The sequence below is a fragment of the Bubalus bubalis genome, chromosome 2 (assembly GCF_019923935.1).
Source record: "Bubalus bubalis isolate 160015118507 breed Murrah chromosome 2, NDDB_SH_1, whole genome shotgun sequence".
Taxonomy (NCBI): domain Eukaryota; kingdom Metazoa; phylum Chordata; class Mammalia; order Artiodactyla; family Bovidae; genus Bubalus; species Bubalus bubalis.
In genome coordinates this window covers 53713995-53729312 of record NC_059158.1, presented here as the reverse complement: position 1 = coordinate 53729312, position 15318 = coordinate 53713995, and the positions used below count along the sequence as shown (strand labels likewise).

Below are 15318 nucleotides of genomic sequence, written 5' to 3'. Positions count from 1 at the left end.
CAGGGAAGCTAAGGCTCTGCACTTGGCATTGTTTGCATTGCTTGTAGTGAATGGAAATTGATTTTGAATCAAAACAACAGGGGTAAGAGAGGAATTAGAAGAAACTTAGTTTTCATTGTTCTGTATTCGGTGTATCAGTCCTCACTTCATATAAATAAGCAAGTAAACAAATAAATAAAATGAAGAGCCAGGAAATGTAAGACGTACCCTCAATGTAGTTTGCAGGGTCTTCCCCAACCTGTGCTGGCCTTCACCCCCTTTTCCATTCTAGCACCTTCTGCTCACTTCCCCGCCCTCCTGGTCCACCCAGCCACCCCACTGTCAGGCTCAGCTGCGAGGCTGCCTGGATCCCTTCCAGAGCTCCCATTTTCAAACTCAACCTCAGAAGGTTGGAAGGGCAGAAGCGCAGTGCACAGGCGCCAGGGTGAATATCAGTTCCCCACCACTGTGTGACGCCGGACAGCTGTGAGCTGGGGACAACTGGACTTTCTTCACAGGATGTTACTTTACATGGGAAAAACTTTCTATAACTTCCACAGCCATGTGTGAATAGAAGGACTGGAAATTGACCAGAGTTCTGAAAGTGCCCCACACAGAACTCTTCTACACTCATCACTGGGTTAGACACCTGTCCCAGGAGCTGACTCCCAAAATTCCCCTCTTCCTACCAGTGGGTCACCTCAAGGACACACTTGAGGCCTGTGGAGCCCAGTCAGACTGGCACTGCCTGGATCCCTCTAGCTGCTGGGAAAGGCAGCCTGAAGAGTGGGGTACATAAAGGGAGATGGGCTGAGGGAATCTTGGCTCACAGAACACGAGAGGAAGACCACATGGCCTCCTTCACTCTGCCAGCAAGATGTCTCGCAGACCACTGCTGAGTCTGCTACTCAGATTGCTGAAGGATAATCTCTGCGGTGCCAGCATTGCTTAAGATCCTCCACAGATTGAGAGCCACTGGGCAGGTAGGCGTGGCCCAGGTCTTTATATCTGCTTCCCTGCTGTTGGGTCACTGTACATCCTCTTTGCCATGGCCTCTGAGTCGTGGGACCACCTTGGTTCATACCCTTCCCAGTACTTCTGGGCTGGGCTGGTTCTTCCACATCTCCACGTGTCACTGTGTCATATCAAGGAAGTCTTCATCAGAAGTTCAGCCAAGTTAAACCCAACTCTGTTGCTCTCTAGACCCCAGGCCCACAGGCAGCAAGAAATCAGAAAACCATGCACAACTTTTTGGTATTTCATTCTTGCAGCAGTATTTACTGGGTACTCGCTCTGCTCAGGTGCAGTACAAAGTAACAGGGAGGTGTACTCCTGGCACCCAGAGGCCCCAGACATCTGTATCCTGAAAGAAGGAAGGAATGGAGGCGTTGAGAGGGGTGTTTGCAGTGGGGGCTGCTAAGAACTGGACCCCACTTGCTGGCTGAGGATGATGTGGGCAAGTCACATCCACACCATGGCCTTGGTTTGCATGTAAGAAACCGGGAAAGCAGCTGACATGCAGCACCTGCTCATGTCAGGGCCCCTAAGGCTGTCCTTGTGACAGTCCTAGGACAAAGGGCCGAGTGTGGCCCCCAGGAGCTGGCCCTGGCCTCCCGTGCGTCCTGTCCCAATGCGCCTGCTCAGCAGCTTTGTCATGCCCCTTTGAGCCTCCCATTTGCTGCCCTCATCCTCCCATAGCAGGCCCCAGGGAACAGTTATTAAAGAGAGCTGCAGAGCATGTTCCAGCCTGAAAACAAGGCCTCGGACAATCAGGAGTGGCCCCAGCCTGTGGTCAGACTACATCTCTCTGTCTGGAATCCCTCCCTCATCACTCTTCAAGAAACAGGCAGTGGGCTCTGCGGGAAGCCTCAGGCCAGGGGCCCTGACATTCTGCAACAGGAACAGCTCCACTGCCTGTAGCATACTCCCCCCTCTCACCTCTACGAAACAGGGCACCTGAGGCAGGATCTAATCATAGAAGACCCCGTCAAGGAGCTTGCTGTTGGTCTGCTGCCCTGAGGCTGGCCAGACAGACACCTGCCCTTCCTGCCCCATCTTTCCCTTTGTGATTCTGAATGTTTGGTGCTGTGCAAATGTTGTGATTTTTTTGAGGGGTTGGGGGATACAGCTTCATTCAAAAGTGAGCCTTCCTGAAAGAGGAAGCTAGGATGCTGGCAGCACGGAGGGTGGAAATGGCAGTGTGGAGGATCAGACAGCTTCTTCCCCAAGAGCGTCTTGCCACCCACAGATCAGTTAGAGTGCACAAATGGGGGGAAACCATTGTTTGTATGGGGTGTTTTGTGACAGGGAACACCCACTGTTCAGGGTCTCCAGGGTCTGGCCAGCCCTGGCAAGGTTGCACAGGAATGCGTGGCATCTGCTGGTTCAAGGCTCTTGCTAAGATGGCTGGTCCTGATTCTGATTCCCTTAGCCCTTCAGGGCCCTTCAGCCCTTCAGCCATAAGTTATGGCTGCTCATTCTGGAGGTGGGGTGAGTAGACACTATTGAGCTAACCCCTAGTCTCAAGCTTCTACCCAAGTCTCGGATTCCTCACTCACATTTATTACTCTCAATTCTTGTGCAGACTTATCAGCACAATATGTGCCCTTTACAATATGTACTGTTTCCATCCCCAAAACATTCCCAGGTCTGTTTAGACACCTGGGTTTAGACTGTTCATTTGTGTGTGTGTGTGAGGAAATCGGTGAGGAACATTTTGAGAGCGCTGGCAGCTTTGCAGTTGTCCTTGGCCCTGGGCTTCCCAGGACCTCTTCTGGCAGAGCTGTTGGGTTTAGGCACGGATGCCTCCATGTTAAAATGCCCCACTCTTCCTATCTGAATACTGACACTCCCTTCCCCCCAATACAGTCCTCCAGTCCTCACATCAGGAACAAAGGATGGAGATTTGGGTCTTAGACTCTCCTGAATGTGATCCCAAGGATGCAAAACTGTTCCAAAGCTGGGGCTCGGTCATGCTGTCCTGGTAGCCCCTACTTCCTGCTGGTTGCAGAGGATCCCTTGTGATCCGAAAAGCTGCAGTGGTTTTCTGGGCACTTGCAGAGGGGGGGGACCCTCTCACTAGCTGTTGGAAGTGAGGGCCAGAATTCCTGGCAAGTGATCCCAGGCAGAGGCACACTACAAGTCCAGCTGGCCCCTCTGTGCAGCCTGCTCTATAGCCCTTGAGTTGAGCTGCAGGGGCTGGTCCTCCACAGAGACATGGGCCTGGACATTCAGCGTGGTGGGCTCCTCCCTGAGCTGACTCAGATCCAGAATGCTGCCTGGGCATCTCTGGTCCTGTGGGATGTGGAGTGGGTTGGCCAGGGAGGGCAGGCCACAGATGGCAGCCAGGTTAGGGAAGCCATTAGGCTGTTCCTGTTGCAGAATGTCAGGGCCCCTGGCCTGAGGCTTCCCACAGAGCCCACTACCTGTGTTTTGTCTTGGGGGCTGAGCAGCAGGGGACTGGCAGTCTGGGTTGATCTGTAGGGCTTCCACCTGGGCCACACAGCCTGTCAGGGTGAGTTTTGAATCCATGGTGCTTCCCCCAGGACCTGGCCTCCAGGGACCTTGGAAACACCCAAGGTTCCTAGGCAGCCTGGGCTCCTGGGAACCAGGCCAGACAGATGGGTGTGGGACCTTGTTCTTCCTGGATGTGTTGGATCCCATGGCGGCTGCAGACCCTACAGGGGAGAATGAGCCTTCAGGGTGGCCTTGTGTCCCTCGTTCCCCAGAGACCAGTACACACTCCAGAGAGGGGTCACAGGATGAAGACTTGGTCTCCTGCTTGGCCCCAGCTAGGACCTTGCTCACTCCAGCAAGCAGGCCCTTGGGACCTGAACATGCCCACAGCTCCTTCCTGCTGGGTATAGAGCTCATAGAGATTCTACCTGCATCTAAAGACTGGGGCCCCCTGCCATCCAGTTTCACTGGACCTAGGCCCATCTTCTCAGAGCCAGCTCCTGGTTTCTCCACCAGTCCTCCTGAGGGAGTTGCCGGCTCTCTGAGAGCTGAGGCAGGCAAGGCACGGAGCTCCGGGCCCCGGCGGAGCCAGTTGATAATGCCCATGGTGATGGCAAGCTCAGTGTCACATAGCTTCAGCAGGCACTCTTTGCCCCTCCAAGAGCTCTGCAAGAAGCCCTGGCTGAGTAGGTCTGGGCCTGGAACAGGAGCCAGGTTCTCCTCTGCACCGACATGGAAGCTGCACATGGACAACGGGGCTCCCAGTGCCGGCCCCGATGGACTCTCGGACACGCACAAGTCGTCATCCAGGCTCGGACTCCCAGGGCCCTCAGCGGGGTCATAGAAGAGCTCATAGAGGGCGTCTCCACTGTAGCTGTCCCGGGGGAAGGCGGCTGTGGGTGTGCCTGGGCTCGGGGCCTCCTTCTTGTCCTCCTCTAGGCCTGGTGAGAAGGAGTCATAGTAGCCCTCGTCGCTCGTGGACACAGACTCCGGCCGCTCACTCTTGGGGGTCCCTGTGTCTGTGGAGCTGGCTTTGGAGCTGCTGTGGGGATCCCTGCATGGGCACAGAGGGAGCTCAGCCAGCCTAGCTGCATCTGGCCTGGGCTGGTCTGTGTCTGATGCCTGGGGCCCTCCCAGCCACGGGCCTAGCAGGGCATGCTGCTGCTGCCTCACTGAGTGATTCACATGGTCCCAGAACTTGGCAAAGTCAGACATTTCATGCTGGGCAGGCGATGCCAGCTGCTCTATGCTACCTTGGAAGGGGCCCCTGGAAGTCTTGCTGTCAGAAGCCTGTGATCTCTGGGCAGGGCTCGCCAGGCCCTCGTTCAGCTCCAGGGATGGCACTGAGCTCTCATCTGCAAAGATCTCCCCACAGCCTGTGAGTGAGTCAAAGCTCTTCAGTGAGGCCACGTCCTCACATAGGGCCCTGCAGAGGTCAAAGGAAGAGTCGGGCAGGAACTCACTGTCAGACAGGTCCTGGCACTGGCCATCCAGGCCCAGTTCCTCGCCCAAGGGGAGGAAGGCTATGCCTCGCTGCCCTCCAGTCTCTGATGGGCCCTCGGGAGAAGACAAGCCCTCCCCCTTGGTTGAGGGCAAATTCTCAGTCTTGTTTCTACGAATGTGGAATAGGTTACGAAAGCACTTCTTGGGTCGTTTCAGGGAAATCCTCTTCCTTGGGATGCTCTTGGCCACAGCTGGTACAAAGGGCATCTGGGGCACAAAGTGGCGGTAGTCAATCATGCGCTGGCTGCTGGGGGTCCCTGGGAAACTTGCACTGCCCACCAGCTGCCCTGTAGCTGTGGCTGCCCTGTCAGCCCTGGGCACACTGTCGTGATTCTTGCTCTTCCGAACCAGTTTGAAGGTGGCCCCACAGAGAGCTGCAGGCCCTCCACTGGTGTCTGGCTGGGCTTCCCGATCAGAGCATCTGTTGTATCCTTGGGTGCTGGGACTGACCTGGGGGCCCCTCTCACTGTGGGGCAGCTGCTGCCCTCCCAGTGAGAGTGCATCCTCTGTGGTCAGGGCAGTCGCTGCTGGGTCTGGAGGTTTCTCATGGTCAATCTGCAGGCTAGATTTGATGAAGGTCTTTCCTCTCTTCAGCTCCATGCTGCAGTGTCACTGCTGCTATGGAAGAAAGCAGGAGACACTCAATATCTAGGATGGAGGCTTGTGATTCTACAAAACCTGACCCCATACCCCGCCCCTGCCCCACTCACACAGGCATGGGAGCTGAGCTCTGACATCTGAGCTTGGATCCTCTGTGGAGGCAAGGGGAGGGGGAGATAGGAACAGTCCCACCCCCACACTTACTGCTCCAGCCTTTGTAGATAACCGATACTCAGAGAAGTTAAGTCACATGCTTAAAGGCACAGAGTTGGAGCCAAAATGAGAGCAGACAGGGTCTGATGTTCCTGTACTGTGATCTTGTGACTCACTAAAGAATCCTTTCAAAGCTTGTCTGGGCAAGTTAGCCTCCCATATCCAGGCCTTATTGGATATACCAATAGCACCATATCCTTAGGGGGAGTATCACGGCCCTTCTGAGTGGATGAAGCAGAGAAGTCAATAAGTAAGTTGCTTCCTTCATGTAAGCAACAAAGCTAAAAGGAAATCTGCTTCCAGGGCTGGGTGCCATGGGTCATCAGTGGAAGGGGAAGACCCATGGCCCTTCAGGACTGCTTTACCCAGCAGGCAAGTAAGGCACAACTAAGCATTTCATGATGCACACAGAGCTTGAGCAGAAGAAGAGAGACAGCAATGTGGCAGAAAGCAAAAGAGAGGAGACAAGCATGAGACCAGGAATAGACAGACTGTCCATACACAGCTCGTCATGTGCTGGAGGATCAGGCAGGTGTTGTCTTTTGTGCATATCCTAACTGACAGACATTGCTACCTGGAGTGCCATCCAGAGAAATTTTCTGATGCCCAGTCTGAGTTCAATAGGAAAGAATGCTGGAATCACTTATTGATGTCTTCCCTGGACTTGAGAGTGGGGAAGTGGTAAGAGTATTAACAAGTTGATCATTGTTGGCACAGCTGGGGAGTCTGGCCTTACCCTGAGTCAATAAAGAGCTATAGAAGTCTTCTGAGGGAGCAGGTGGAAGCAATGGCATAATGAATTTGGTGGTCTGAGACCATTTATCTGATGTCTGAGTGGAGGATGGACTAAACCATGAGAGAGGTTCTGAACAGAGGGGACTCACAAGAGGCAGTAAAATGGGCCAGGTGTAAGGAGATAAGGTCTAGATGGAGGCTGTAACTATAAGCAAAATAAAGAGAGTAAAGCCTTACGAGCTTTCAAAGGAAGAAACATCAGGATTCAGCAACTGACGAAAGAAAAACAAACAGTCTAGAAACCTGAGGCCTGAATACATGCCATTAGGGGGATAAACACTGAGGCCTGGATACAAGCCATTAGGGGGATAAACACTGAGGCCTGGATACAAGCCGTTAGGGGGATCATAAAAGAGGGAAAGCTGAAGTGGAGAGGATGAGAGGTGAATGAAGGCAAGGAAGTGACCTGTGAAAAGAGCTGGTTTGGGGGAGAGAAGCAGTGGTCTAGTTTAAATGTATTACCTTTGGGTGAGTTTGGAAACCCATGAGAACACATGAAAAGAAGGCAGTACTGTGTCCGTAATCAAAGGATGTCACAGTCATCAGTGATTGCAGCACTCCAAGAGGAGCCAGTGAGCCCTGAGGAAAGCCAGGATGTGAAAACACAGGATACTGGCCCCAGATAGCTGAGGTGCATATCAAAGGAATGATTTCAGTGAGCCCAGACTCTTGCATCTTCCCATACCTAGAAAAGCACTAAATTCCTTAACTTGGGATATCTGGTTTTCTTTCATTAGCAATAATCATTTGACACTAATACTACCTGCCCCTTGTTGCAAATCCTCTATATAACCTGGTTCCCACTCTCGATTCCTTGGAGCAGTTCTCTAATGGTTACTTGAGACGCTGCCTCCTGGGCTTGAAGTCCTAAAAATTTCCACTGAATAAAAGGTAACTCTCTAAAAAAAAAAAAAAAATTAAAAGAAGGCAGGGGTGAAGAGCACCCCCTTAAGCCAATCCCTCCATCCTGGTTTACTGGACCTCACAGGTATCCAGCTCTCAGGCTCCATCTGTCTCACTGTCTCCACATGTCCTTGGCAGTGAGGGACTGCCAGTTGGTCTTCTGGCAGTTTGACCAGGGAGAGAGTATAGAGCTTGGGCTGATTTCTTTGGTTCTCCATAGGGAGCACCTAGATTCACTCTCCCTTAGTCCACAATCTGTGAGGAAGGAATAGAGCAGGTGTGCAAGCAAGTGACTCTGTCAGTATGCATGCCTTTCACACCCACTGCCAAAGAGGCTTACCAGCCCCCTCCAGAGAGTCTCAGAAATGCTTTAACATGAGGTCTGGGAGGTGAGTGGAGAGGGTTCCTCCCAGCCCAACTGGCAACATTAAAACCAAAGAGGATGAGAAGAGGTGGCAAAGGTGGCACTGCACAGGCTCACAGGGGCAAATGTCACCACCTCCATCCCACTCCCACCCCTTAACAATGCTTCCTCCCCAGTAGAGGAACACCTGGGACTTTTGACCAGAGGAGAGCAGAAGGAGCAGGCACCATGCAAGGGAAAGTTGCAGAACCAAGGCTTGGCTCTGGCTGTAGCCCAGTTCTTTGTGGCAGGACCCTAGACAGTGGGTCAGCTGCCTTTCTGCCTCCTATTGGGTAGCATGTAGCATGTGCCCAAGCCTTTCCCAACCCGAACCTGCAGACCCCATTCTTACTTCTCCCAATCCTTTGTAGCCCAGCCCTGATGGGTTTTGGGGCACACAGCATAGTGGTAACCAGGCAGAATGCTTAGCCCATAAGCTTATAAGGGACATACTGCTGTAACCCCATTTAACAAAGGAGAATTTAACATCCAGAAAAATCAATGGATTGGCCCTCACACAGGTGGCAACAGAGCTAGGATTTGAACCCAAGACTGTCTGATACTAAACCTGTGTTCTTAACTGTGATAGACATTCTATGAACCAACTCAATTTCCCCTTTATGGGAAATCTAAAAATTGAATCATAAATATGTTTTGTAAGAAATTTTGGAAAGCAAAATGAAAATGAAGATTAAAAGCAAAAGTATATCTCATGCAAACTTAGAAAAATTGTAACTGAAGGTAGTATAATTTCTATGGCAAGAAATTTTAGAGATATTTATTATGATTATGCAGTTACTTTTCTTATGTTTTAGAAAAATCTTTTTCTTACTGTACTCTCAAAAATAACTTCAACCAGGCATGATAAAGATTATTTCACTGAAATTCAGTGTGTGTTCAGTCCATTCAGTTTCCATGTTAAAATATTTTACCAGATCCTGACTCTTTGGAAATCTGCAGTCCATATGTGACATGGGTGGGAACTCCCTAAGTGGTCAAAGGATCCACTACCCAACTGGAGTCAGGCTGAGAGGTCATCTTTCTTGATAATTTTCAGGGGCACAGTAGGATTTATCTAGACACCCAGGTGCTGGCACTCTCATTTCCTGAGGGCAGAGGCCATATGTGTCCAGGTTCTCAGTTTTAAAAATGCACATTCTGCTTTGTTGTCTTGTGGCTAAACACCATCTTAGAGGGGGACCTGATAGATACACTCCCATTATTTGCCAGCCATGAAGACCAATTTTTAGTTTTAACAGATCACTCTAGTTGTGAATAAGAATGTAAATTGAAGCAAAAGGGCAGAGAGGTCAGTTAGGAGCCAGAGGAGGGTCCAGTGGAAAGAAAGTGGTGGCAGAGACTTCCCACATGTGAAAGCTTCCCCTTGAAGCATCTTACACAGAGCATGTACATGCATGTGAACTTGTTGCAAATTGAGAAAATGAAGTAATTTCATTTGCTGCTTTTCTACATTATGACTAACTAGCTCAACTGCCTGGAATTTTCTTTTCTTTTTGGTAAGGTAATTCTATGCTTTTCTTTCATTTTTGAACATGAAAATGATTGCATATTTCATGGAGCAAAATAAAAACATTGGAGTTACACATATGCAACAGAACAGTTTGGAAATACAAAAATTTTGGCTAATAGTTTTGTTATTTACCCTGATTTCCCCCGCCCCACTCCCCAATATCCAGGAGATCACAAACATGAAACACAAAGGGGTGAATGGTGATAAGAGTAGGGGCTTCTGAGGCGAGCCCCACCCAGGGACATCTTGGACATTGGGGTGGAGAGGGTATGTGTGGAGCAGTAGTTTTTCTCTGTAATAGGCTATCTTGTCGAAGCCAAAACCTTCCATATGGATGGAGTGAAGGCCATTGTGGGGAGGGACAGTCTCTGTGTTCTGGGGTGGGTGTGAGATTGGAGATAAAGCAGAAACAGAAACTGCACTGTTTTGAACATTACCAATTCACTCAACCCTCATGTTGGGGAGACAAAGGGACCTTTGGGGACCGAAGGTCCTGGTCCACTTTCTATAAGGGAGTGTCTGGATATTCCTGGCCTGCCCAGTGGAGAGAAGATGGGCCTCTGGTCTTACTCGTCCGTTCCCAAGACCCCATCCTCGAGGTTTCCCCTTCCCTAGCTCAGACTGATCATCTCTCCCGGACACCACATCATCTTCGCTGGGCACCAGGGAGTGGACAGAGTGCAGACACTGGTTCCTCCACTCAACCCGCCCATTGCACGAAAATCGCACAAAAATTCCCCAGTCACTCCCTTCCCCCACTCCACGCACGCCTACATCCTCGGGGCTTTGGCGACTTACCGCTGAGGCCGGGAGTGTCGCGGTATGCGGTCTTGGCAGGTCTGGGAGCCGCGCCCGATACAGAGCTGCGCGATCAGCACCACGGTCAGTTCCCGGCGCCTGGCGCCCACTCAGGACCCGGGGGAGGCGGAGGGCCCGAGTCCTTCCTTCGGCGCTGGAGGCGCTGGGCAGCCGTTCCAGGAAACGCGCCCGCAAGGGTTAACCGCTAGAGAGCAACTAGGCCGGGGCGGGGCAGAGGTGGGCCGGGAGCCTGTCCGCCGCCACCCAGTAGTCGGAGAGGTGACCCGCGCGGGGCTGAATGGGGGCTGCTCTGGCAATACCTCCGTCTCGCTTTGTTCGTGTTTATTCTGATATCAGCCTCGGTGCTTCTCTAACTCCCCGCGGGGCTGTGATTTTGCATCCCTGAGGCCCAGCCTCTTGTGCACCCCAGACTGACAGTCATCCAATCATGACTGTCGCCCTCGACCGTATACTGCATTCCACAGCCACGGTCAGAACTCCTTAGAGTGCGCAGGTGTGGGTACCCCTAACCCCCACATCCCGCAGCGCCTGGCAAGTTTAACCCCAACCATCTCGGAAGGGCCTAGCCACAAGTCCTACCCAGTGTTCAGAGAGGATTTGGAAGAAGGGGAAGGCCAGTCTCGAGATGCGGGCACTCTTCCCGGAATCTTCCTTATGGAGTACCTTTCTTGGGCCCCGATTAGATTATTAATGAGAAGTAAGGAGGTGCTTCCCTTTCAGGTAGTCACAGCGTGGGGTTGCGGGTACTGTGGGCCATCGAAGTCTTGCAGGGGGGGGGCGGAAGTGTTTTGAGGACTCTCTCCCCACTGAGCGGAGGGCAGAGGGTTTGCACACCAGGTGTAGGAATAAAACATGGATTAAGCAATTCTGGGATGGCTCAGAGAGAAGTGCCAGGATCATGTGAGAGGGGCGCAGCACAGGGCTGGTGGGGCAGGGTGCGGGATGTGATGAGGGGACTGATCCCAAGCAGCACAGAAGAGTGCAGGAGGGGAGCTCTGGGAGGAAGAATGGCATCTTCAGCCAAGGCTTGGGCTGAGTCCCCAGAGAGGTCAGGGATTCGTGGATGATGAAGGCCTTTCCTTTCTTTGAGCATGGTGGACTCCCTCTCTGTTCCTATTTCAAAAAAAAAGCCTGAATACTACCTTTGGTCTGCACTGAATTTGTCATAGGGCAGCAGCCTTCTTTAATTTAACTTCAGTCACCTTGAGATTGTCCCACCGCAGTCACCCCATTCAAGAGCTCCACCACACGCCCCTCCTTCAGTGAGGGTCACCAACCACCTTTGGGTAAGCCCCCTTCTTACATTTCTTGGAGTTGAACCATTTTTCTACCCAGTAACTGACTCACTGTTATCCCAGAAGTCCCCCTCCACTCATGTTGATAGTATAGTCCTGAACTTCCCAACAGTTTCTGGCCTTCAGAGGTCCCTGAATCAGTTTACCCCCTATTAGGTAAAAACAAAGGTGGATCTGTGCCTTATCACCAAAGAACCTTGAATCATGTGTCGGATCCCCTAGACTCTACAGTCCTCACCAGTTAAAGTTAATAAACATTTGTTATTGTTGAGTTGCTAAGCTGTGTCCCACTCTGCAACCCCATGAACTGCAGCACACCAGGTTCCTCTGTCCTCCACTCTCTCCAGAAGTTTGCTCAAGTTCATGGCCATTGAGTCAGTGATTATATCTAACCATTTCATCTTATGCTGCCTCCTTTTCCTCCTGCCCTCAATCTTTTCCAGGTATTTTCCAATGAGTCAGCTCTTCACATAGTGTGGCCAAATTGCTGGAGTTTCAGCTTCAACATCAATCCTTCCAATGAATATTCAGGGTTGACTTTCTTTAAGATTGACTGGTTTGACCTCCTTGCAGTCCAAGGAACTCTCAAGAGTCTTCTCCAGCACCTCAGTTTGAAAGCATCAATTCTTCAGTGCTCCGCCTTCTTTATGCTTCAAGTCTCACATTTGTACATGACTACTGGTAATAAAATAAAGATCTGTACAGTCAAAGCTATGGTTTTTCCAGTAGTCATGTATGGAGAGTTGAGAGTTGAACCATAAAGAAACCTGAGCACTGAAAAATTGATACTTTTGAACTGTGGTGTTGGAGAAGACTCTTGAAAGTCCCTCGGACTGCAAGGAGATCAGACCAGTCAATCCTAAAGGAAATTAGTTCTGAATATTCATTGGAAGGACTGATGCTGAAGCTGAAGCTCTACTTTGGCCACCTGATAGGAAGAGTTGACTCATTGGAAAAGACCCTGATGATAGGAAGAGAAAGGGATGACAGAGGATGAGATGATTGGATGGCATCACCAACTCAATGGACATGAGTTTCAGCAAGCTCCAGGAGACAGTGAAGGATGGGAAGCCTGGCGTGCTGCAGACCATGGGGTCAAAAAGAGTCAGACATGACTAAGCAACTGAAAAACAACAACTGGTAATAAACATTTAGCCTCTCCAACTATGGGCTCCCTTCTTCCAAATTACAGCATTACAAAGACTTTTTATATTCCTTAAACTTGTCACTTTTTGATTAACTTCTTCCAATGAGTGATAATTGATCTAGTCAATGCTCTGCTTGCCACCCTTTTGTCAGTGAGAGCTATTCTAAGCCATTTACTTCCTTCTTTTAGAGAGTTTAAAAACATCTTTTCTTTTGGGTATTAAAAACCCCAAACCCAAACAAACTGTATATATACATATATATATATACACACCCACACAGATATATGTGTGTATGTATACATAAACATATAAATAACATAAATATGTATTTATATGTAATAAAAAACTATATAATTATACATGATATAAAATATATTTATATATAAACAACCTATATGTATATATAGTTCACAAGAAATTGTGGAAAATTCCTAAAGAGATAGGAATGCCAGACCACCTTACATGCCTCCTGAAAAACCTGTATGCAGGTCAAGAAGCAACAGTTAGAACTGACCACAGAACAACAGACTATTTCAAAACTGGGAAAGAAGTATGTCAAGGCTGCATATTGTCAGCCTGCTTATTTAAATTATAAGAAGAGTGCATCGTGCAAAATGTTGGGCTGGATGAAGCATAAGTTGGAATCCAGATTGTTGGGGGAAATATCAATAACCTCAGATATGCAGATGACACCACCCTTATGACAGAAAGTGAAGAGGAATTAAAGAACCTCTTGATGAAGGTGAAAGAGGGAAATGAAAAAGCTTTCTTAAAACTCAACATTCAGAAAACTAAGATCATGGCATCTGGTCCCATCACTTCATGGCAAATACATGGGGAAACAATGGAAACAGTGACAGACTTTATATTCTTGGTCTCCAAAATCACAGCAGATGGTGATTGCAGCCATGAAATTAAAAGATGCTTGCTCCTCAGAAGAAAAGGTATGACAAACCTAGACAGTGATTAAAAAGCAGAGACATTACTTTGCCAACAAAGGTCCATATTGTCAAAGCTATGGTTTTTTCCAGCAGTCATGTATGGATGTGAAAGCTGGACCATAAAAAAGACTGAGCACTGAAGAATTGATGCCTTAGAACTGTGATGCAGGAGAAGTCTCTTGAGAGCCCTTTGAACTGCAAGGAGGTCAAAGGCTCTTTGTCCAAAGGGTTTTGTCCAAAAGGCTGATCCTAAAGGAAATCAGTCCTGAATATTCATTGGAAGGACTGATGCTGCAGCTGAAGCTCCAATACTTTGGCCACCTGATGTGAAAAGGTGACTCACTGGAAAAGACCCTGATGCTGGGAAAGATTGAAGGCAGAAAGAGAAGGGGATGAGAGAGGATGAGATGGTTGGATGGCATCACCGACTCAATGGACATGAGTTTGAGCAAACTCTGGGAAATACTGAAGGGCAGGGAAGCCTCTCATACTGCAGTCCATTGGAAGGCAAAGAGTCAGACTCTACTGAGCGACTGAACAACAACATAGTAAAGAATTTTCAAAAGATCAAAAATAGAATGAGAAAATGCAAGAAATTTTTAACTCATTTAACAAGGACCTAGAAGAAATAAAACATAAGCAAACAGCAATGAACAACACAATTACTGAAATTAAAAATACTCTAGAAGGAGTTGTTAATTTAAAAAATATGCACAATATAAGAGTTATGAGTTTTATTTGGGGGAAAGTGATGGCCAGAGCCCAGGGGATAGTACAGATAACTGAGAAACTGGCCCAAAGAGGTAGTTGGGGAATGTCAATATATGTGATTTTGGTGAAGAAGGAGTTCATGCACTCAGGCACTTATTTTACAAAAGGTTTTCTGCTAATCGTGAGAAGCTGATGTCACCATGCAGGGATTTAGTGCTTTTCTAGATATGAGATTATGAAGTCAGTTCCTGGAAATATCTAGCTATCTAAAGACCTGCCCCACTAGTTTACCAGGAGCTGGCTCTCCACCCTGAACTTCCTTCAGGACACGTTGCAGGCCAATAGCTGCAGCAGCACAGGAGTCAGTCTCCAGAGAGACAAGCGGCAAATGCCCTTGGCAAGCACCGATTTGTAGTTGATAGGGCCCCCCTCATAGTCATAAATTTGACCATAATTTGGGAGGCATTCAATGACCATTTCATCCCACGTTGTTAGGATGGCTCATTCCTAGCTCTGGAGAAGGTTTTGCTGATAGGCCACTCAATGTGCTATTACTGGACTGGGTCTTTAATAGTTAAAGATCTCTGGACAAGTGTCTTCTGTCCAGGAAAATATTCTCTCTTATTACATCTTCCCATATCTAGAGTTATACTATTACAATCATTGATTGTATACAGGACTATATGTTTCATCAACCACTGCAAGTCTCCTAGTCATCATTATTTTCATTGAAGACTCAGTTACATATTTGGTAATTGCAAGAAACAACAATCTTGTAAAACTGGCAAATACAAATAATATCATTGGCAGTATTATTAAAGACTTAAGTGAGAATTAAGCCGGGAACTTACATGAGGTGTACCACAGTACATTCTTATGTCATTTTACTTAGTCTATTCTGTACCAATATTTTTTATTTTTAGGAAAATTATATAAGACTCTTAGCCCAATTTTCTAGTGTTACTAGGTTGATTATTCCAGTATAATTTACTTGTCCCCAAGATAAAGGGGGGGCCTTAAA

The 15318-nt window shown here is 48.8% G+C and overlaps 1 protein-coding gene across 2 annotated transcripts; it reads right to left on the bottom strand.

The window, feature by feature from the left end:
- Positions 1-1253: 1253 nt before the first annotated feature.
- AMER3 (APC membrane recruitment protein 3) lies at positions 1254-10780 on the bottom strand. 2 transcript variants are annotated; one of them, XM_006060626.3, is made up of 2 exons: positions 10182-10780; positions 1254-5556 (listed from the first exon to the last, which is right to left on the bottom strand). In XM_006060626.3, the coding sequence occupies exon 2, from the start codon at positions 5536-5538 to the stop codon at positions 3115-3117; it is 2424 nt and encodes an 807-aa protein (XP_006060688.2). In that variant the 5' UTR covers positions 5539-5556; positions 10182-10780; the 3' UTR covers positions 1254-3114. The 2 variants fall into 2 exon arrangements, with proteins under 2 accessions (XP_006060688.2, XP_025128565.1); XM_025272780.2 differs by having other exon boundaries at positions 1254-5553.
- Between the last annotated feature and the right edge of the window lie 4538 nt (positions 10781-15318).